Here is a 21,419-nt window from a genome sequence, read left to right as displayed (position 1 = left end):
CTTAGAACAATAGTCACCATTGCTTGGCTCTCTTATTGCCTAAATATTTCAAATCTATAAGCCCGGTTATTAAGACCGCCCTAACCTAAACATCATGTCTTTCCTGAATCATTCTGCTCTTCTTTTCGTGACATATTTGTTCTCAATCAAGTAGGCAAAGTGATTTATTTTTTCAAGACTCAATCTGACTTCACTGCCCCCTTCAAAACCCCTCAGATATCTTCTCATTGCTCTCCTGATAAAAGCCAAAAACCCTTCCCACGGCCTGAAGAGCCCCCTTCGTGATCTGGGCCCTGCCTGTCCCCCAGGCTCATCTAGCATGACTCACACTATTTCTGCTCTGGGCCCACTGATTTTATTTCAGTCCCAAGTACTCCCCATGCACCCTGCGCCCATGGCACCTTTCCGTGGATATTATTAAAACTACATACATACATGGGCATTTCCCCAGGGAACTATTCAAAGGAGTTAGGTCAAAGCTGCCTTGGTCGACTGCGTTTACTTGAGCAGGCCAGAGCACCGTCTTCAGTGCCTCCTCAGAACTGCGCATCTGTCCTCCGTGCATAGATGTGATTATTTTTGATCATTCTTTCTCTCCTCTTTTGGACCATAACTTCACGAGAGTGGGGGCCATGTTCCTCTGCTTCTAGAATTGTTCCTAACAGAGGAAGCACCCCATTCTTATTGCAGGAATGAGGGAACCGTAACAGCGCCTGATGCCACCACACTTACCCCAGGCCCCGCTTGCTGCCTCGTCACATGAGGCGTGTTCTCTTCCCCCTGCTTGATTCCAGGGACTCGTCTGCTTCATTTTCATGTGCCCCACACGGCTCCTTGCCTGTGGTAGCTATTCTATAAATAAAACACTAGTTGATTGAATGAAATGGCAACAGCTCATTAAAGCCAAGAATTCTTCCAGAATCTAGCATCTTTTAGGAAAAAAAGATTTTAATATCCATTTTTAGATGTCAAGATTTAAACCAGTTCTTGGGACTCGTGGTTTAAATCAATTACTGACAAGATAGCTTAATTTTAGGACTGAAACTGCACAGGAAAATCATTGTCTGAGTGCTGGCAGCTACTATCTTTTTCTCCTCCCGAAAATGTTTCCAGCTTTTATGATTTTTTTTCTCTCTATATAGACACTAATTTGCAAAGCTTCTGTTAACTGTGGCAATAAGCATTTTCATGTCAGATCTATAAAGCTTTCACTTAGAAGTAAAATAATTTGTTTATTCCCATTCAAAAACTCCTTGGATAGTAATTGATTGAAATTTGATCCAATGTTTTTATAATCCTGTGTTGGTTAAATTTTTCTTTTGCTCAACTCTAGATTCTTGGACTTAGATCAATAGTTTCTTTTAAATAAAAAATGAACTAGAGAAGATAAAATACATTTTAATTTCTAGTGACATTGATTAAAAAGACAGTTGATTAAGGAATGTTCCATCTCATATAGCTTAAACTTTCCAAAAAGTACTTTTTTTTTTTTTTTCCAGAAAGTACTTTTATTTTCAACTCAGACTCTCATGTTTAAACCATTGACAGTAGGAAGCAGGGTGATGAGGAGACCCTCTCTATACAAGAAGACATTTTAGCAGGAGGTCTTCAGCCTGCCGGAGCCTCTGGGAGTAATCCGGGTGACTAAGTAGAACTGAGTCCTGTTCTTGAGTGTTCCACAGAGAGAGAGTGAGAACAGGACTGGAGTGATACTTTTGAGATGTGAAGATGTCCAGTCGGTTGCCGTAGCTCTATGAGGTGAACTGTCATCCATGGTAATGACACTCGGGGGTCAACGGAAGTGGAAAATGAGAATTGTCTGTTTGGCATTGACCCTTTAGGTTTTGTTTCCTTGATGCTTACTCCCTTTCCCGTCCCGCCGACTGCTGTATACAGTCGAGGGCGTTGAACCAGGAATTAGAAGTGCTACAAGTGTTCAGGTATTACAGTTGTGTCTTTTGACCTGTGATACCAATTATTTACGTGTAAGGAAAAAGAGCTAGGAGAGATCAGATGAAAAGTTCACATGCTTACAGGGCTCAGAGAAGTGATGGCATGAGGGAGGTTGGTCAGGTTTCAGGGCAAACACTTAAGTAAAGTGACCCCATGTCTGTGATGGGTATGAGGATACATCCCACTGAGAGCTACAACTCAGCTACACTTGAGGGAATGTCAGGGCCCTGTGTGACTTGGATTTCCGGTGTTTTGGGTGAAAAAAATAAAGTTACCTATTGTGGGGAGTTTTTTTTTTATTGTGTTGACAATTTCAACATGAAATCTCCTAGATGTTTTTTTTTTCTTTTTTTGAGAGTTGGCCGAAAAACAGACATTAGTACCATGCAGACCTACCAAAACCTATCTATAGGCAAATTTAGCCCACAGATCACCAGGCTTTACCTCTGCATTAAATGAGGTTTATTTCTAAATCTTACGATTCATTTTATTTTCATTCATTATTTCTTCTGTCTCTGTCTTTTCCTACATCCTTTCCCCTACTGTATTTTTCTCTCATTTATTTATATTACATTTGCTTGTTGATAGATTAAGTTCAAAAAACATTTATCAAGTTCCCACCATGTATCAGGTCATACCAAATAAGCAAAAGTGATTCAAGATATCATCTCTTATTATCTTAGATAATTTATTTAGCAAGTTTTGATGTAGATGAATGGAAACCTTTGATATTTAGGGATCACATAACTTAAGTGGGCTTAATGAAGGACACCATGGAGCCTAGCAAGAGATTCTGACTTATGAAATAAGGGCTGGAACCCAAAGGAGGTCTCAACTTGGTATGGTTTGGAATCAGAATGTGCTGGAAACTCTTTATAATTTCATATAGGCTGAAAGGAAAAAGCTAGACCTGAACAGCTTGAAGCCTTCCAACACACAAGAAACCAAATAATGTTTAGAATAGTATATTAGTTACTGCAAGGCTGGGGAATTCATTTACAGCTTAAACAAACACATAAAATTTCCCATAACAAACATGTATTATCAACTTTGGGTTTATCATAAAAGTTTCAGTTAAAAGATTACCTTTCCAGGAGATTAGTCAAAAAATGATAATTCATCAGCTAAATATCTTGTCAAGCCCCTCATTGCTATAAAAATGTTAAGAAAGTACATGAATCCTGGAACTTCTGTGTGATTTTGTCCCACCCCACCTGGCCAGCTTCCAGCGATGTTGTATGTTCTTGGTGCTTTTATAACTCTGAACTACAACTCTTCCATAGACTTCTCTTCCTTATCCTGCTTAGGACAATAAATGGCACAGTTTTCGAATTCTCAAAGCACTTACATTCATGGCATTGTTTCCTTTGACGAGGCTTATCATTAACATGTTTCTGAGTCTGAATCACTTTCTTAATCCAAAACTTTTTGAAGGGTGAGACTTAGACATTCAGTTCCAAAAAGAAGGTTTCTTGCGCAAGGTTGTCTGGGGCGACGGTTTCCGACCTATGTCCACAGAGCTGTGTCAGACCGACTGAGATTTTGAGATTTGCTTTGGGGGCTAATCTTCGGCTTCCTAGGGCTCATCCCTGGACATTCTGATTAAGTAGATTTGGGTTAGGGTTCAGGGATCCATGTTTAAATCTTCCCAAGCCATTCTTCTGTGTGGTCAGTTTGGGGGCACTGAGAGCCAGGGAAACTGGTGCGGGTCAGGAGGAATGGTACATATGCCCACTACTGTTTGGAAGGTATACAAAATCCATCAAGAAGTAGCCCACCTATTCACTGAAGTGTCCAGGGATTCCTCCAAGGGCAGAGAACAAAGCCAGAGAGCTTTTTCTGAATCTTACTTGACCTAGAACGGACTTAATGCCTTCTGATTCTGATACAGCAGGTGTCTTCTTTTCTGTTGGAATCTTTTATCTTTTATTACTGAAAACTGATTTTGTCAGCAATCCTGACCTAGATTATGAAGCCCTTTGATCTTGGAATACATTTAAAGTTTCCGGTTGAAACTGTTCCCTCAATATTCAACAACATGCATTAAATTTCAGTATTGTTGGTGAATATAATTATCTATGCTTTATTTAATCTTTCTTGTAAAGAAAGAGTGTGGGATGGGTACATATTTTTTTTTTTACAACTCTTTCAGACCTGATATATTTTGTCAGTATCTTAATATTACAGTGTCCCTCTATTGCCTTTAATTTTTTTTTTTTCTCTGTCTCCGTAGTCTGAATTGTAATGACATCTACAGTTCACTGCTGGCAAGATGCCTGTCACTCTTTGCTCAACACCCTCTGTTCAGTGCTAATCTGACATTCTGAATCTTAAGCCCCGTATCTCCTATAAATCCTATCCTTTCACCCAGATAAGTAGCCAAGCCTTTTATTTGAGCTCCATATTACAAAAAGGATGCAAAATCAGAGGATATCAGTGAAATGGACAGTTTCAAAATAAGATACAAAATTAAATTTGTTCCACGTGTCACTGTTGATCAAAAAACCTTTCTACATAAATTATTTTTTTCTCAGTGTTTTTCTGTGTGTGCTCTCTTATACCTTAGGCGTTATTGGTTAAGTTTCTACTTAGTCACTGATTTAATTAATTGAGTGTGTCATCTACCATATGCCTATCCCCAGCCCTGGCAGGCTTATTTAATATCTGAACATGCTGAACCACTTGTCTGAAAGTATATACCATAGCAATGACTAAAGTACTTTTTAAATTCTAGTGAATAATTATGTATGAGGTAAATATGTACTAACTATTGCATAACATAATTTAAACAGTTCCTGTTCAGTGGCTGTGATTTACCAAATTTAACAGATGATCTTGGAATACTCATTGTGCTACTTAAAAACCTTATTTATTTTGAGAGTTTCACCCCCCCCCCCAAAAATCCTATAATTGGGTAACATGTATAGAGAGAGCATAGCTTTGGATCGCCACAAGAATTATGGTCTAGTTGAGTATAAATGAAACCACGAGAATATGCTGGGTAAAACCCAAGGGAGAAGAGATCATATTTGATGGCGTGCAAGATGTGTGAATATCCCAACCTGTCTATTTAAGAATTGTGTGGTAGGTTGAGAAAGAGTTTCCATAAAACATTATACCTTATCCTAAAATGGTTTTTTTGGGAAACATTGTCAGGATTTTTAGTACTAAAACAGTGGAAAAAACATCTTTCTAAACATGAGCTAAGTGGACACTGTTCATTTTCTTATATTGCTTACAGATGAACTTGGTAATCTCTGTGTTGGCTAAGACTGTTAGTTCCAAAATATCATGAAATTAAACATAAACTGCTTATATTTCTTTTCTATTTAAACCCTGTTGGGTAATTCCATTAATATTGTGAAAACTGCAACTATGTCACACTTAAGCATTTCTGTTTTTTCTTGATAGGAAGAAGAAAAGAAGTCGGTCAGTTATCCTTCTCTCGTTAGCCACATAACTTCCTTTTTCCTGAATCATCCTGTCTTCACAATGACAGAAAAGATCCCCGTGCCCACCCTTCAGCTGCTAGGTGAATTCTCTCCGTTACTGTCGTCTTTGCCTTGTGACATTCATCTCGTTAATCTGAGGACAATACAGTCAAAGGTATATCCCAAAATGTATCTATAAAGAATTACTTTTTACAATATATTTGATATAAGGGGATGAGAAGCAGAAAGAAATCCAGCTGACCCTTGAACCGGAGGAGCTGGAATGCACTGGCCGGCTAACCCAGGTTGTTTTCGGTAAACACAGTACAGGACTGAAAATGTATTTTCTCTTCCTTATGATTTTCTGAATAGTTTCTTTTCTCTAGCTTACTTCATTAAAAGAATACAGTGTAACATACATATAACATATAAAATATGTGCTGATCAACTGTCGATATTATCAGTAAGGCTTCCAATCAAGAGGAGGCTATTAGTAGTTATGTTTTGGGAGAGTCAGAGTCCTGTGGATTTTTGACTTGCGGGGAGGGGGGTCATCACCCCTAACCCCCTGCACTGTTCAAGGGTTAACCATACTGTGAATTTTACTATGCTTCAAGGAGCCTTTAAGAGGACTTGACCTTTAGGCAAAATCATTCTACCTTTCATTTGGTTAGGGAATATTATCTTTTTATAGATAAGAAAGCAAACTCTGCCCCCAGGGTCACATAATAGTAGGTGGGAGAACAGGCCTTAAGATCAGCTCTTCTGGCATTTTCCATTCATTTCTCCTTGTTAGCCAGTATTTCTTGAGGAGTTAGAGAATTAAGAAGCATAGCATTTAATTATTTCTCTATCAGAGGACTTGTACACTGATATCTTTCTCCTGAAAGACATCTAGAGATGGGCTAGAGGAAGAGAGGGAAAGGCTTTATTAGATTCGGAATTTTTCTTCAGTTAAGACTGCTTTTGTTTACATGTATGCCAACTTTTAAAAGTCAGAGATTGCATTTGAAAAGAATAAAAATTAGACATTTGACATCATTTTTGTCCTTCGTGGAGCTGTTTTGATACTGTGAATTGACATATGCATGGCTGGAAATAGTAAGTGCTTAGGGATTCTGTAGGGAATGTGATAAATGGCCCAAGTATGAAAAAAAGAGAATGTTCATGTTTGAAGACCACGTAAGAAGAGAAAAATGTTTCCTTTAAGCACAAAGAACTAAAGCGAACCAAAGTAAGGATAAATGCCTGCAAATCTGGACATACAGGGTTTTTAAAACTGTAGTGACCAAGAGAAAGAACTTAGCCCTAACTCTGTAGGAATATCCATACGGCCCGTGATAATGAATACAGGTGAACGCAGGAGGCCTGCATCTATCTGCATGTGTCGGAAGTCTTGTTCGATCATGTGAACAAACCTGCAGGATTTATTTCGTGCCTACTACGTTACAGTTACAGCTAAAGGCACTAGGGATACCGTCATGGGCAAACCCATGACAAACAATAACCCCTGCCTTTCTGAAGCATGGATCCTGATGGGGGGAGAAAAATAAGAAAAAAGAAGAGAGACGTACAATGTGTTAGATGGTGATAAGCGTCAGGGAGGGAAAGCCGGAGGGAAGGATGGCTCTGGAAGTTGACGCAAGTTTGCATGTGGTTGGAGGAGGATCTTGCCTTAAGGGTGTTAATGGAGTAAAAATCCGAGGGAGGTTAGAGAGTAAGAGACCCATGCAGATTTCTGGAGGTAGAGTGCTCCGGGAAGAGTTACAAGCAAGCAGAATGGCCTAAATGTGGGTGCTGTGGTGAGAACAGAAGCTCCGTGGGAGCTGGCCTTTTCTTTGATTCCTTGCATCGTTCTGTTGCCTAGAAGAGCGCTTGCACATAGAAGGGATTCAGCCACAATTTGCTGATTGAGCAAATCTCATGAGTGCTCTTTCTAGGATTCTGCTAGTCTTTTGTGGGTCGACTTTTTGACTCATGGAAAGAACACAGCAGCGATGGATAGCCTCCCTGAGTTTTCCTCTTATTAATTCATGAGCCAGAGGGAACGAGGGGGTAGAGTGGCGGTTACCAAAGACTCCGAGCCTCAGTCTGCTGCCTCTGGGCATGGACGGTAGAGGATGTTAGCAGCCTGTGGATCTGAGGGCTTCTGGGGCACACGGCGGCCGCTGTTCCTTCACCTCGTTTCTAGATGTCTCTCCCATGATTATTTTCCAGAAGCAGATCTAGTTGTCTACAGTCGACGAATGTAGGTCTCACCCACCATAATCCACGGCTGGCACCTGTTTTCCATATCACCTCTTTTTTATGGATACCTGCTTCTTTCATTCTCCCTGCATGTTGCCTAGCTTTCTGTCACCCAAGTCTCATCTCTTCCCAGATTAAAAATCCCGTTGCTACTCAACTGATTCATGCTCTCAAGAATTTGGGCTCTGTGTGGTCTGGCCTTCACTCCCTGTATCCGCTTGGCGTCCCCTTGCTCCTCACGCCCTTCGGGTGGTGGCCCACCTCCACTCCCTGATGGCTGGCCGGGGGCTGACTCAGCTACCTGTTATAAAATGGGGCTGCTCTCAGAGCCACCGCCTCAGGTCTGTGGTGAGAAACACAGAAGCTATTGCTGTGAAGGCCCTTTGGAAACAGAAATGCTTTGTAAACATACATTTGTGTCCTGGTGGGGCTTGTGGTACTGGTCAGCCCAGGGGCAAACCAGGGGTTTAGCAGAGGAAATAGAGAGGAATTTAACAATTGGGCCAGGAAGAATCAAGACTGAAATGTTAATGTTTAACCATAACTAGCATGTTGGCTCATGATCCAAACTCAGTATTTGGGGCTGTTTCACATTATCCTATCAATCAGTGCTGGTTCCTATGTTCGTCTTTGACTCTTAGCACATATTTCTAACAGCTATTTAAAAAGCTCACAAGTAATCCAAGGGGATTGATTTGGCCATTCAAAATTGCTTCTTTAAAGAATTGCTTTCTGTCCCTTAACCTCTGGTAATAGGAAAATAATCATTGAAAGAAGCTGATGTAGGTATTGAATCAAAGAAAGCTTGGTGCTTAAAAAGATGTCAAGTGTAATTTCATGGTTACACTAAAAGAAGACAAAAATGACTTGGAAGAAATCCAGAAGCCAGACCTCAACATTTTGGATTGTGTTCCTATTTTTATGTGCTGCAAGCTCCAAACATACAATCGTGAATTGTTCCTTTGGACGGTGAAAACATTTTTCCCATTGAAATAATGTGAACATGGCTCTCGGCTTCTAAGCAAGACCAGAGCTCTGCATTGGTCTGTGTGTAAGTAAGCATTTTCATAACTGCCACCTCCCAGTGTTTCCACAAAAAACATGTCTGAGAATCCACCCCCCGGACATGAGGGAGTCACATCTCTCTTCCTGCCTCACTGATGGAGGAGGCCTCTGCTTGCCCAGCTCCTGTGCCACATTGTCAGAAGCTTCCTCACGTCCTAAACCTCATGTGGGCAGCCTGACTCCTCAGGGAGAAAGTGGTTATGGGCTCGAGCAACAGTAAGAGGAGCGAGGGGCTGGAGGTGTGCTGACTCATCACGGTGCTTCAGCATTTCCAACTCCCCATCCTCAGAGTCAATGTGTCCGGGTCACGCTGGGGAGATTTTGAAACCGAGACTTCTACAGGTTTCCTGGTCTCTGCAGTTCTGATTGCAGAGGTGTGGGGTGGGGCAACTTAGGAATTAGTAATTTTTTAAAATTCTCATGATTCTAAAAATTACTGTTATCTCCATTTACTTAACTGGGAAAGTAAGAGCTGGAAATTAAATGCCTGAGATAAAATTACGCAGCAATGAATGGCAGAATTAGGGCCCACATGCAGGTTTTCTGAATCTGAGTGCTGGACAGGGCCTCAGAGGGTGGTGGTGGACTTCTTAAGAGTTACTAAATCTGCTCCTCCCAAATCCAGTTTTTCAGGAATTATTCTGTATTGGTAGATGAGTTTATGTTTTTATATAAGCATATCTTGCTCTTATTCTGTATGTTTTTGGAGAAAAACTGATTGCGTGTCATATAGTTGCAGTCAGATGAAATTGGAAGCAAACATCTCTTAAACCGTGTCTCACAGCATTGCCGAGTGCCTCCGTGCAGTCCCGTCTAGCAGTGTAACTGTCAGCCTTCTCCTTCTGTAGTCTCGCCCCCCACTTCGCTTTACCACCTCCTTTTCTTATACTGTCAAAAGCTTGACATATTAAAAAGAGGATTTTATAAAGGTTTGAAAACCGGGAACAGGAGCACCACTGAAGTGGTCGGGAACAGGAATCCCATGCCATCATCAGGAAGGGTATTAATTAAGGGAGAAGGGAGTCTTGGTAGAGAGGATGCTGGGAGAATCTCACAGGGGCACAGATCATCGATCAGAGTTCTGTAGGCTGGAGTGTGATAGGTTCAGCCTGGAATGCAGACATTCCAGGGACCAGAAGGAATTTGATTAAGCCATTTAATTAGGCTTCATGGAGCCATGCTGCCTTGATGTTTTGCACAATGATATGTTGTTCGACCTTTTTCCTCTCCCCCAGATTATTTCCACCACTTTTATGTTCAGATGTATTTTTATTTAATTCACGTATAGATCTGTATCTTTGTATCTGTATCCACCTCTATCTCTGTGTATTACATTTAGCTCTATTCTCTGTGACATTTTATTCTGATTCTGCTTAACCATTTCTTGCAGATAGTTAACTAATCATTTCAACATCAGCATCACTTACTGAACAAGATTTTCTCTCTCCACTTGTTTATACCACCCCCTTTTCTTATAAGAGGCAGTTTAAGGTATTTCTTCATTTTGCCTTTCTTATAAGAATTGATTGGTGCTTTATTAATCTCCCTGGCATCTGGAAAGGTGAAAATTGTGGAGAAAATTTCCTTTGTTGTACGTATCTAAGAACAGCCATTCACCTTACCTGTTCTTTCTGTCATCTTATCTTGTTGATCAAAACAGGATAACTGTTATTGGACATTTTAATGAATACCCTGGAAAATGAATTTCAACTGGTTATTTCCTGTCTCAGGACTTAAAACACTGTGCAATTTTCTCACCTTTCCAGTTGCCAGAATAACACAGAAAGATGGATGTTGGTAAGCATTTTCAAGGAATCTGGGCAGGTTGGAGAAGTTTTTCCACCAGGTGTTTAGCTCTGCCATAATCTATTAGACCTTAGACATTCTTTGAGGAGGGTGGGGACACATTTCTCTTGGAGAATGTAGTCAAAGTTATGGCTTCTCTCTTCCACAGAAAAAAAGTGTGCACCCATAACATTTACTAGTTTCCAGAAGTGTACTTCTCTGTGAAGCTCGCATTATTCATGAGCAAATCAGGTTTCTTTTGGTGTGAGACCAGACCGGCACAGCTTTCTATTCTGAGTTCTCACCCACTTTGGTAAAGGAACACTGGCGTGCTCCTTTGCTTACGAGACCCTGCCATGTGTGTGGATAATTTTCAGCATGGCCTTAAATCCTGCTTAAAATGGGGTGAATGGATGGGTAGGCAGGCTGGCTGGGTGGAAATGACCGCGTCCACGCCTTCCTTTCTGAATTGATGTATATTTTGATAAATTGTGGTTTTAGCACTGCTGGAACTGTGGATTAAATACTCCCTTTTCCTAACCTCAGATCAGAGAGTGAGCTCCTTCCGGTTGTAGGCTTTTCTTCTATTACATTAGAAGCGATCTTTCTCCTTTCCTTCCAGTCCTTAGCCAGGGTGAAGGCAGGAGGGTGAAGCTGTTACTGTCCTGCTGCCTTTGTTTGAGCCCTCGCCTGCACTTACCACCTGGTTCGCTTAGCACACAGCCCCTCATTCTCTCACTTGCCTCATTCACAACATGGCAGTAATAATAGGACCCACCTCAGAGATGTGCTAGGGATTAAATGACTCACTTAGAAGAGTGTCTGGCAGGTAGTAAGCACGGGGTGCTTGACAAATGAAGTTCTTAACAGTCATGAGCAGTGGTGATTGTTACTAAAAATGTAGGCACTTTTTTTTTTAATTGAACGTTGAAGTTTATTCCCAAAGTAAATCTTGATGTCACTTTGACTTGTATTCTTTATATATTTTGGGGGGAGGTGTGGTTTAAGATTTATTTATTTATTTGACAGAGAGAAGGAGATCACAAGTAGGCAGAGAGGCAGGCAGAGAGAGAGGGAAGCAGGCTCCCGGCTGAGCAGAGAGCCCGATGCGGGGCTCAATCCCAGGACCCTGAGATCATGACCTGAGCCGAAGGCAGAGGCTTTAACCCACTGAGCCATCCAGGTGCCCCTCCTTATATATGTTTTTGAAAACTCTGAGAAGTTATTAATAAAGTACCTAAAATTGTCTGCGTGCCAGGCATAATGCTGAGGGTTTTCTTTGTAAAGAGAGCCTTATTTAGCTCTCCCAGCTCTACTGTGAAGGTAGGTGGGCAATATCGCGCTCCCATGTTTCAGAAGAGGACACTCGCCGACCGAGAGATGGTAGGTAGCCTTCTCAGATCATGCAGTCAGTAAATGGCGTGCTAAGGGGTGCAGCCCAGCATGGCTGACTCCAGATCCCCACCCAGAATCTCATACTCCTCTTCTCTGGGAACAAAGGGAAGTGAGAGTGCCGAAAATGTTAGGGAATACTCTGCCTGTTTTTCTCTTGACCACTCAGTCATGACGGGACACTCTTAGAAGGATCCACCCACCATCTGTGGGAAGGATCATGAAGGACTAAGGGTGGATGGGTGATCATTGCTAGTTGACCGTGAGAGGGTATGCTTCGTGACTGGGACGTTCACGTGCACGTAAATGTAATAATGCAAACTTGCATACCACCTCCCCTGTTTCAGAGACTGTTGTGAGAGGAATTGAGTTCTTCTGTGAGAAGTATTCCGTACAGGGTTCCGCACACGGTGAGCGCTCAGAAAGCGTTAGCTGCGGTTACTGTTATCGTCACTGTGGTTGGCACTTGATCCTCCAAGGGGCACTTTGGGAGCCTCACCGAGTTTTCTGAGTTCTGAGAAGTTAAATGACGTATTCACAGACACGCAACTGGCTCATGGTAGAACCAAACCAAACCTTGCCTCCGATCCAGCTTTTTCTAACCTCGATGGCTTCATTCTGCCAGCCAGACCGCCTTCCCTCCACTCCCCCCAGTCGCCAGAGAAACCTCACGGCCCCGCTTAGCCTCAGAGCCGCCGGTTGCTTTATCCAGTGGAAGTTAGTTCCACAGTGGATTCTCCAAGTGCCTTTGGAACACCCGAGTCCTTCTGAGGCGATTCAGCCTTCGCTGTGATCTGAGCTGTTTCACAGACACACTCGATTTGCCACTCACCTTGCACAGTGCTTGGCCCAATGTCAAAGTTGGTAAATTTTCTTCCCTACCCACTTCCCTTGTTTTGTTTTGTTTTTTCCTGAGGTCCGGATAGTACTCATACACTAATGAGTGTGAAAACAGGTCTTTCAGAGTCTGTTTACTCTCCTCGAGTGAACAGCGTCTTTTTGGTGAAGGTATCTGTTTTCTTGCATGCATATTCAAGTTAAATTCACAGTTTCCCTACTTTGAAAAACAGTTTTCTTGGAAATAAAATGACAAGACAGACTTTGAAACTGAAAAACTGCTGCTTTGCCTCAGGTATTTTTGCTTGAAAACTGATACTTTCATGAATATTTAATTTTTAAAAACTTGGACACGATGATTGCTATTTCAGTTGGTGTTCTGGTCCTTACGAAAGCGATGCAGTTTTGGTTTTGAGAGAAAGTGTAACTTTTTTTTCCAGCAGTGAAAATTACTCTTTATGACTTCAATTTCTACTTTTCATATTGTTTAAATCTCTTCTAAAACTAATGGCAAAATTTCAAAGATACTTCCTTTCCTCTTCTTTGTTTTTTTTTTTTTATTGTCACCTCCAGTCTGCTAAAGGCCTCACACGCTCATTATTTCAAGAGCACGTGTGTTGCTGTGTTGCTCTAGTGAATTAAAATGGCCAAATGCTTCCCCCTCTCTCTCTGCCTACCTCTCTACTCACTTGTAATCAATCTCTCTCTCTCTCTCTCTCTCTCTCTGTTAAATAAATAAATAAATAAATAAATAAATAATCTTTAAAAAAAGAAAAGGACGCCTGGGTGGCTCAATGGGTTAAGCCTCTGCCTTCAGCTCAGGTCATGATCCCAAAGTCCTGGGATCAAGCCCCACATCAGGCTCTCTGCTCAGCGGGGAGCCTGCTCCACCCCCCACTCCACACCCCTGCCTGCCTTTCTGCCTGCTTATAATCTTTTTTTTTTCTCTCTCTCTCTGTGTCAAATAAATAAATAAATAAATCTTTAAAAATGGCCAGAGTCTTTGGTTATAATGATAGGGACTTTTAAAAGAGCCTCACAAATAGACCATGTAAGTAGTGAATCCGAATTGTGACTTTGTTATGATTTTGATGCATAATCGTTGACATATAGTTTGGAGGGTCTCTGATTCCTCAGCTACAAAGTTATGACATCATGAAAGAAAAATTGTGAATGAAAAGTTAAGTGAGAGTATTGATTAATTGGTAACTGCTTGGAAAATAGTCACCAGCACTTACTTAATTGATAGATGCCACTGATAGAAATAATAATAGCTAAAATATACCCAGGGCTTCCTCTACTGCAGACACTGGGCTGAGTCCCTATTACACGATTGAATTTCATCTCCATTTTATGGTAAAGGAGAAACCAGGTTTTGCTAAAAGCATCTAAGAAATTGTAGAAGTAGCATCTAGATCCTGAGCTGCCTGACTCCTAGCCAAGGTTTGGATCCATTTGCTACAGCTTCTGTACTAGCACTTTCTGTCTCATAAGCTAAGCCACCATAAATAGTATTTTCAGCGTTTTATGAGACACCACGTCTCCAGGAAGAAGGGAAACCTGCATTAACTCCATTTTGCAGACAGACAAACTGATGCTTAGGTAATCAGTGATTATCCTAAGCCTAAACACTTAGCACATGACAGAATTATCCTTGTTTTTCTCCTGGAGACCTTGTATAGGATACACAAAGGATTTTTTTTTTTTTTTTTACTGTGCTCTTTTCATGCTGTTTTGGGACTTTGTGAAACACATTGAAATTTTATTAGAAATTTTTATCATATGATTTAAACCTGCTATGTTTATCATGTTGGTCCTGTGATGACTCAGAATTCCTTAAATGACTTTTTTCCTCTCCCTTCAAACAAAATCTTAGCAGTACCACTACAAAATACCAGTGTGAAATGTCATAAAGCAGGTTATTCCAGCCAAGAATCTGAGGTGAGGACAGCTTTAAATTGTTGAGGCACATTAAAATCAAATCAGTGATGAGAATGCTGGCAGCTCTTCACCAAAGATGTCTCTATGGCACATTTAAAAATCGTATGCCCTAGTGAGGATGATTAAGAACTCGGACATATGTGTATCTGTGGCCACAGAGGAGAAAAAGGGATCATTGTCATCACAGGTCAGTGCTGAGCACACTCAACTCCTTTGAATAGCTGTATCTTTCTTAATTCATCCAAGGATTCTTAATTTATTTTGCTTATTATTAGAAACATTGCCCCCCTTTAGGAAACATAAAATTTATTAAGAGAATTGTAATTTAAAATACTCAGAGCACTCACGGCATCCTTATTTAAATGGATGCAGGAAATTTTACTGCAAGAAAGTGTATATTGATCCCTGTAGCTGACTTGTCATGTTTAGTATTTTTCTCTTTGCCTGCACGAGAATAGCTTCTGTAACGTGAATTTAAATGATACATCAAGCTAATAAATGTGGTTGGCCTAGCAAGTGATAAGCATAACTAATTCAATTTAAATGTCTTTTATATAAAAATAATGAACCAATGCATTAAAGATTAAAAATGTTAATGCAATTAGCAAAAATTAGCATTCAATAAAGAAGTCTATTTCAGTTTTGAGATGGATGATGTATCATGCAATGTCCAGATAAGGACTAAATTCAGGTACACTTTATTCAGCTGATGTATATGTTAAAAACTAAGTAAATAAAAATTCAGTGCTTTTTTTGCCCCTTTGCAGCGACATGGATTGAACTAGAGGGTATTACGCCAAGCTAAATAAATCAATCAGAGAAAGATAATTATCATATGATCTCACTCATACGTGGAATTTAAGAAACAAAACAGAGGGGATCATAGGGGAAGGGAGGGAAAAGTAAAACAAGACAAAACCAGGGAGGGAGAGAAACTGTAAGAGCCTGTTAATCATAGGAAACAAACTGAGGGTTGCTGGAGGGATGGGGTAACGGGGAAATAGGCATTAAGGAGAGCACATGATGTAATGAGCGCTGAGCATTATATAAGACTGATGAATCGCCAAGCTCTACCTAGACATGAAGCCAATAATTTATCATATGTTAAGTAATTAAATTTAATAAATAAATAAATGCTTTATTTGAAGAAACTTTGATAAAACAGCATGTGGCATGTAGACAAAAGGACACCCAGGTCCTCAGGGACTGTACTGGGAACCAGGGCATGAGGTGACTTAACAAGGAGCCTTAAAACTTAGTGTCACCTGCCTCCTTGTGGGGGGAGGTAGAGGGAATGTAGCAGGTATGACAGTGAATGTGAGACCTGAGGGGAAATGAACGTTCCTGGCATCACTGCTAAGTAAAGTGAGCATTTGTGGTTGGAGGACACTGACTTCAAGACAGTGGAGTATACGGTGGTGTCGCTGTTTGCCTTAATGTCGCTGTGGTGTGTTGGCACTCTGCCCATCTGCAGGTGGACGGCAAGCATTCCGATGAAGCAGCCTTGATCCTCCACAGGAAAGGGTTTGACTGCCGCTTCTCTAGCAGAGACACGGGGCTGCTTTGTTCCACGACCCAGGGAAAGGTGAGCTGAAAAGAGATTTTGCTTGTTGACTTCATGTACTTCGAAATCTTTGTTTTCTGCTAATAATCTGACAGTAAGAAGGTAATGTTTCATTGCCTCTTCACGGACTCATTCCCCTCAGCTGATATAATTAGCTCAAATCTCTCCATCTTAAGAAAGCAACTTTCAGGTTCCTGGGTGGCCCAGTCATTAAGCTTCTGCCTTTGGCTTGGGTCATCCTGGAGTCCTGGGATCTCAAATAAATAAACAAAATCTTACAAAGAAAAAAAAAAAAAAAACTTTCTCCACCTTCAGAAAGAAAGAAAGCAACTTTCTCCCCCTTCAGTCTCTCTTCCTTGTCAGTATTCAAAATCCATGTCTGGAACATGGGCACCTGTGAGGACAACATTCTCCTCCATTCTTAGGCCTTCCATTGCCAACAGACAAAGCACCCTCTTCCCACCCACTCTCTCCATACTTCCTCCTGTCTCACACATGCTCATGTAGGATCCAGATCTGCAAAGTCTCAAAGGGACTAAAGCAGATTCTATAATAACTAAAGTGGGGTGGCAGTAGGAAGTGACAGGAAGCAGTGACATTGTGGCCATTCAGGGAGTTTTACCACAGCCCTGAAGCAGCCTCACTGAGCTCCAGTCAGTTGTTTCCTCAGGGGACACGAGGGTCTGGATCTCTGGTCAAGCCAGATTTGCATGGGAGTCCATGGGGTCCTCAGGCTGACCTGCTGGCTGCCTCATTTTTATGTCTCCTTTGAGCTGGTCTTGCTGATAGTTCCCACAGGCCTTTCCTTGGAAGGAAAAGAATCTCCAGCCTTGTGCCTCTGGCTCTGAGCGGGTTGTGCTCAGAGAAGGCAGTTGAATGGCACACAGGCAGGTCTCTGCTCCATGGGGCAGCTCTTCTCCAAAACCTCACAGATACCCTATAGATCAGACTCCAGTGATTCACTTCCAACCCTACAAATTAGAATGTGCATCGGATATGAAAAGGATAGAAAAGAAAATGTGGTAGGTCAAAATCCTCTTAGGTAGGATAAGCTGCTCCATTTCTTGTATCATGCCCTACATGGAGTTGGTGCTAAGAAAGCACCGATGTTTTTTTTTTTTCTTTTTTTCGTTTTACCTTATTACTGATGATGTGCATATACTTGGTTGTAAGCATTTGTATATAGATGTTGAGGCCTCAAGTCTTAAGGGGATTATAGGATCCAGAGAAACATGGAGTGAAGGTAGTACTTTTCCAGCCCCCTCAACCTTCAAAATGGGAGTCCCTGATACGAGCAGCCTTCCTTGTAGCAGGCCTCTGTCCTTTCTCTCCGCTCTTTGGGCACAAGAAGAACCATGACTGTTAGGTGTTAAGTGTTGAGTATAAGAGGATATGGATGTTTTTAAAGCTTGCTGGGGTATAGATTTTTTTTTCTTTTATTGAAAAAGTGGTCTCGGGGCGCCTGGGTGGTTCAGTGGGTTAAAGCCTCTGCCTTCGGCTCAGGTCATGATCCCAGAGTCCTGGGATTGAGCCCCACATTGGGCTCTCTGTTCCACGGAGAGCCTGCTTCCCCCTCTCTCTCTGTCTGCTCTGCCTACTTGTGATCTCTGTCTGTCAAATAAATAAATTAAAAAATTTTTTATAAGTCAAGCAGAGAGAGTCAATTATCATATGGTTTCACTTATTTGTGGAGCATAATACATACCATGGAGGACAAGGGGTGTTAGAGAGGAGAAGGGAGTTGGGGTAGATTGGAAGGGGAGGTGAACCATGAAGGACTATGGACTCTGAAAAACAATCTGAGGGGTTTGAAGTGGCGGGGGGCGGTGGGAGGTTGGGGGAACCAGGTGGTGGGTATAAAATTCAGAAGAAGAACGTAGAGCGAGCCGTCCTCTCCTGGCTACCCTTCTCCTAGGTGTCCCTCCAAGGACGGTCTGTGTGTCCAAGCACGCTGAGCTGTATCTAATCTCCTTCCCGTCCCCCTTTTGACTTTAAAAGGAAACTAAATACGCTTTTTCATTCTACTGTTTTCTACTCACAAAATATATAGATGTGCCGGTAACCTTTCCTCAAAGTTGACCTAACTGTGCAACTTTTTTGTCGTTTATTTTCCAGATTTTGGTACAGAAGCTTTTTAGCATGTTTACTGTCACAAGTCTCATACCTTCGTCATTATCCTTGATGCATTCACCTCCAGACGCCCGAAATATAAGTGAGATCAACTTGAGTCCCATGGAAATCAGCACGTTCCGAATCCAGTTGAGATGAACCCGGCTTTCAGATTTGGATTGGGAAGCATTGTCTTTTATACACTTCTAGGTTTGACGTGCAATAAGGAAGCACATTATTTTAGCTTCTGGCTACTGTGAGGACATGAATTCTGTGATTGTTAATTTTTTTTTTTTTTTTTAACCAATATAGAAAGAAAAAAAAAAAAAAAGCCATGTGATAGCCATTTTTTTTTTTTTTAAAGTTCCATCCATGAACCACCACCATCAGTATGAATCGATGCAACAGTGAAGGAAGAAATGTCGAAAACAACCTCTCCACAGATTGTATCTCAGGTTAAATGCTAACTAACTATATCTGTGTCAGGGGTTGTGAGGAGATTGCTATAAGTAGTCATGTTGCTGATCCTTCATTAGTTTTACAGAAATACCCGTTTGTACCAAAATGGAATAAAAGGCTGCGGGGTAAAAGCTAACGGCCAAAATGGTTGCAGTCGTTCATACTCATTGGAAAAATTTTGTGTATTGAAATATGTGGAAAAGTGCAATCCATCAGCCCTTACGATACCTGTACATCATTGATCTTCACACCCTTTTCTAATGTACCACTTGACCCCTCCCTTCTCACCCTTTGTAAGTATTTCCAGAAATAGCAGATTTTGAATCATTCAATAGTAGAAAAAGAGGCATATTTTCATGACTTGACAACGTGGGATAGGTGCAATTTATTCCATTGTCACTAAAATAGAAGAAGCAATTCCATAGGTACCATAACCTGTTTTAGGTACCACAAGGTGTCTTTTTACACAGCTCATTTGAATACAGATGTTCGGAGAGGGGTTTTCTATTTTAAAAATAACCATATCAAGATAAATGTGCCTTATTTTTTTATAAGTCTTGTTAAATCTTTTGGTGTCCCATGTGACTGAGGAAGGGGGAGAGGGCGGGGGTGGGGAGGAGGTGGGTACTTTCGATGACACATGACGTGTTATCAGTTTTGCCTGACAATGCTGGTCACGTTCTGATCTGTTTCATTAAATTTGTGGTGATGTTATTCTAAACATTTTGACTATTTGAATGTACGGAGATGTCAGAAAACAAAACAAAGAAGAAAAAATACTGTTAATTAAAATACGCTGCTGCCAAGAAGACTGCAGCTTGAAGCAAGGATTTTGTAACATGCAAAATCCATACACTTGTTCCATTTCGCAGGAGGTAACTCAATGAAAGAATGCTTTAAAAGGGACCCTGTTTTGAAACCCACTTATATGTAGCTCATAATTATATGTAGCTCGTGTTTTATTTTATTGAAGAACACGTGTGTTGAGTGAATTCCAAACTTTTGTACATGCTAACCTCAAAGGGAAGTTCCAAGCCTATGTGCCATTACAATATGTGTGATAAAATTTGTTGGAGATCTTTATTAATGTGCCATTGAAGTTGAAGCAACATTAGAAGCATCTAGAATGTTCAGTTTTAGGATAGAAAGGATTCACTGAGTATGTACACTTTTGAAAATTCTCTGTGTTACCTAATGAATTTAGTATTCTCTGACTTTACACTTCCCTCTTACCTCCTGCCAGTCCAACATCTTTACAGAGAAGTTGAAACCTAATTTCTGTTTCACCATGTAGTCTGATGATCACCTGTTTTGTTTTGTTTTGTTTTTTAATCAAGATGCAGCTCCTAACATTATTGCTAAGTTATGTTAAGTTCATAAACTTTTTTCGCCTTTAATAATTAAGGAAACAATACTAGTGTTGATGAAGATATTATAAGGGAGTAATTTCATGCAATAAACATGTACTGTAAGTTTCCTTCCTCATTTTGGGAGATAAACAACTAAAAGGAAAAGAAAAACCACACTTCCTTTTTGTGGACATCTATAGATGTTAAGATTGCCAGAAGCAAATCCCAGGAATAAGATCAGTATTTTCTTTGCATCTTAAATGTAAAACCTTCCTTTGGGAGTTCACTGTGTTCTGTGGTTAAGTGGGTGTGCTTAATCATTCTGGAAATTCTGATCAGTTGAAATAAAAAATCTTGATGCAATAACAGTGGTTTTGCCACTTCTGGTGTTGGAGATGGATCTGTCCCATGTCAGTTGAGGTCTTAGTGTGTGTTGCCACCAGCTGCTCACAGGTAAAGCAGAAATTCTCTTGAAACCAGCAAGTTTCTGCTTTTTATTTTTAGAATAAATCATCAGGGAAATGAAGAGAGGACGCTTTTGCTTTGGGTTGTGGTCAAGAACTGATTAAATAATTTAGTGTCTCTGGCACACAGTAAAAACCATACACTTCAGTTGTGATCTCGGTGGCATATTTGTTTGCTTAGGTTTTATTATGTTTGTTATTGCAGATGTTCAGTTAAGCAACTAGTTCGTTCCTTTTTGTGATCTTTGTTTTTCTTTTTGAATATTTGAGCTTATACCTGCAGTGTTTGAGAACTTGGCATCCTTGTTTTCTTCAAATACTGATTAAAATAAAATGCTACAAAATGTGTTGTGAAACATTGCAATTACCTTCCCATGTCTTTGTTGTACTTGTGCCGAAATGTTTTCACATTCCTTTGTCTAGAAGAAAATCTTTGCTTTCGTTGTGATTATGTTCCTTATCTTGGAATCAAATAGGTTTTGATATTTTTCTCTTGGAAGATTTTATATCTTTTTGGGAATATGTAATATAAGATCTCTAATAAAAGATGAATCTTACCATGTACATAGTCCTCTAGAGTGCTGCTTCAGACTTATTTGGTCAACAGCGTATATTAATACATTTTGAGGGGTAGGGTGGAATAGTGAGGGGCTGTTTTCTGTTCTTTGAGGAATGAACCACTCCACCTTCTGCCCACTGCTAGCTGGGAAACGTGGTTTTAGAAAGCAAGGGGCAGACGGGGGTGGGGTGGTGAGTTTCTTGTTGGGGTTTGGGGCCATCTTTGAGTTTGGAATCTAGGGTACTTCCCAACAACACGGTACCT

At 40.8% G+C, this 21,419-nt stretch overlaps 1 protein-coding gene across 2 annotated transcripts in view; it reads left to right on the top strand.

Annotated features, from left to right (window-relative positions):
* MAN2A1 (mannosidase alpha class 2A member 1) overlaps positions 1-21,160 on the top strand; it is a 169,062-nt gene extending 147,902 nt beyond the window's left edge. Inside the window, exons 20-22 of one of the 2 annotated variants that reach the window (XM_032335580.1) lie at positions 5,365-5,559; positions 16,126-16,236; positions 18,331-21,160. In XM_032335580.1, coding sequence (XP_032191471.1) covers positions 5,365-5,559; positions 16,126-16,236; positions 18,331-18,483 — 459 coding nt within the window. In that variant the 3' untranslated portion in view covers positions 18,484-21,160. The remainder of the gene's footprint in view (positions 1-5,364; positions 5,560-16,125; positions 16,237-18,330) is intronic. The other variant, XM_032335581.1, reaches the window with a different exon arrangement.
* The last annotated feature ends 259 nt before the right edge of the window (positions 21,161-21,419 follow it).

Source organism: Mustela erminea, chromosome 3 (assembly GCF_009829155.1).
Source record: "Mustela erminea isolate mMusErm1 chromosome 3, mMusErm1.Pri, whole genome shotgun sequence".
Classification (NCBI taxonomy): Eukaryota; Metazoa; Chordata; class Mammalia; order Carnivora; family Mustelidae; genus Mustela; species Mustela erminea.
Note: the sequence above shows the minus strand (reverse complement) of the source record. Positions and strands in the feature narration are given on the sequence as shown.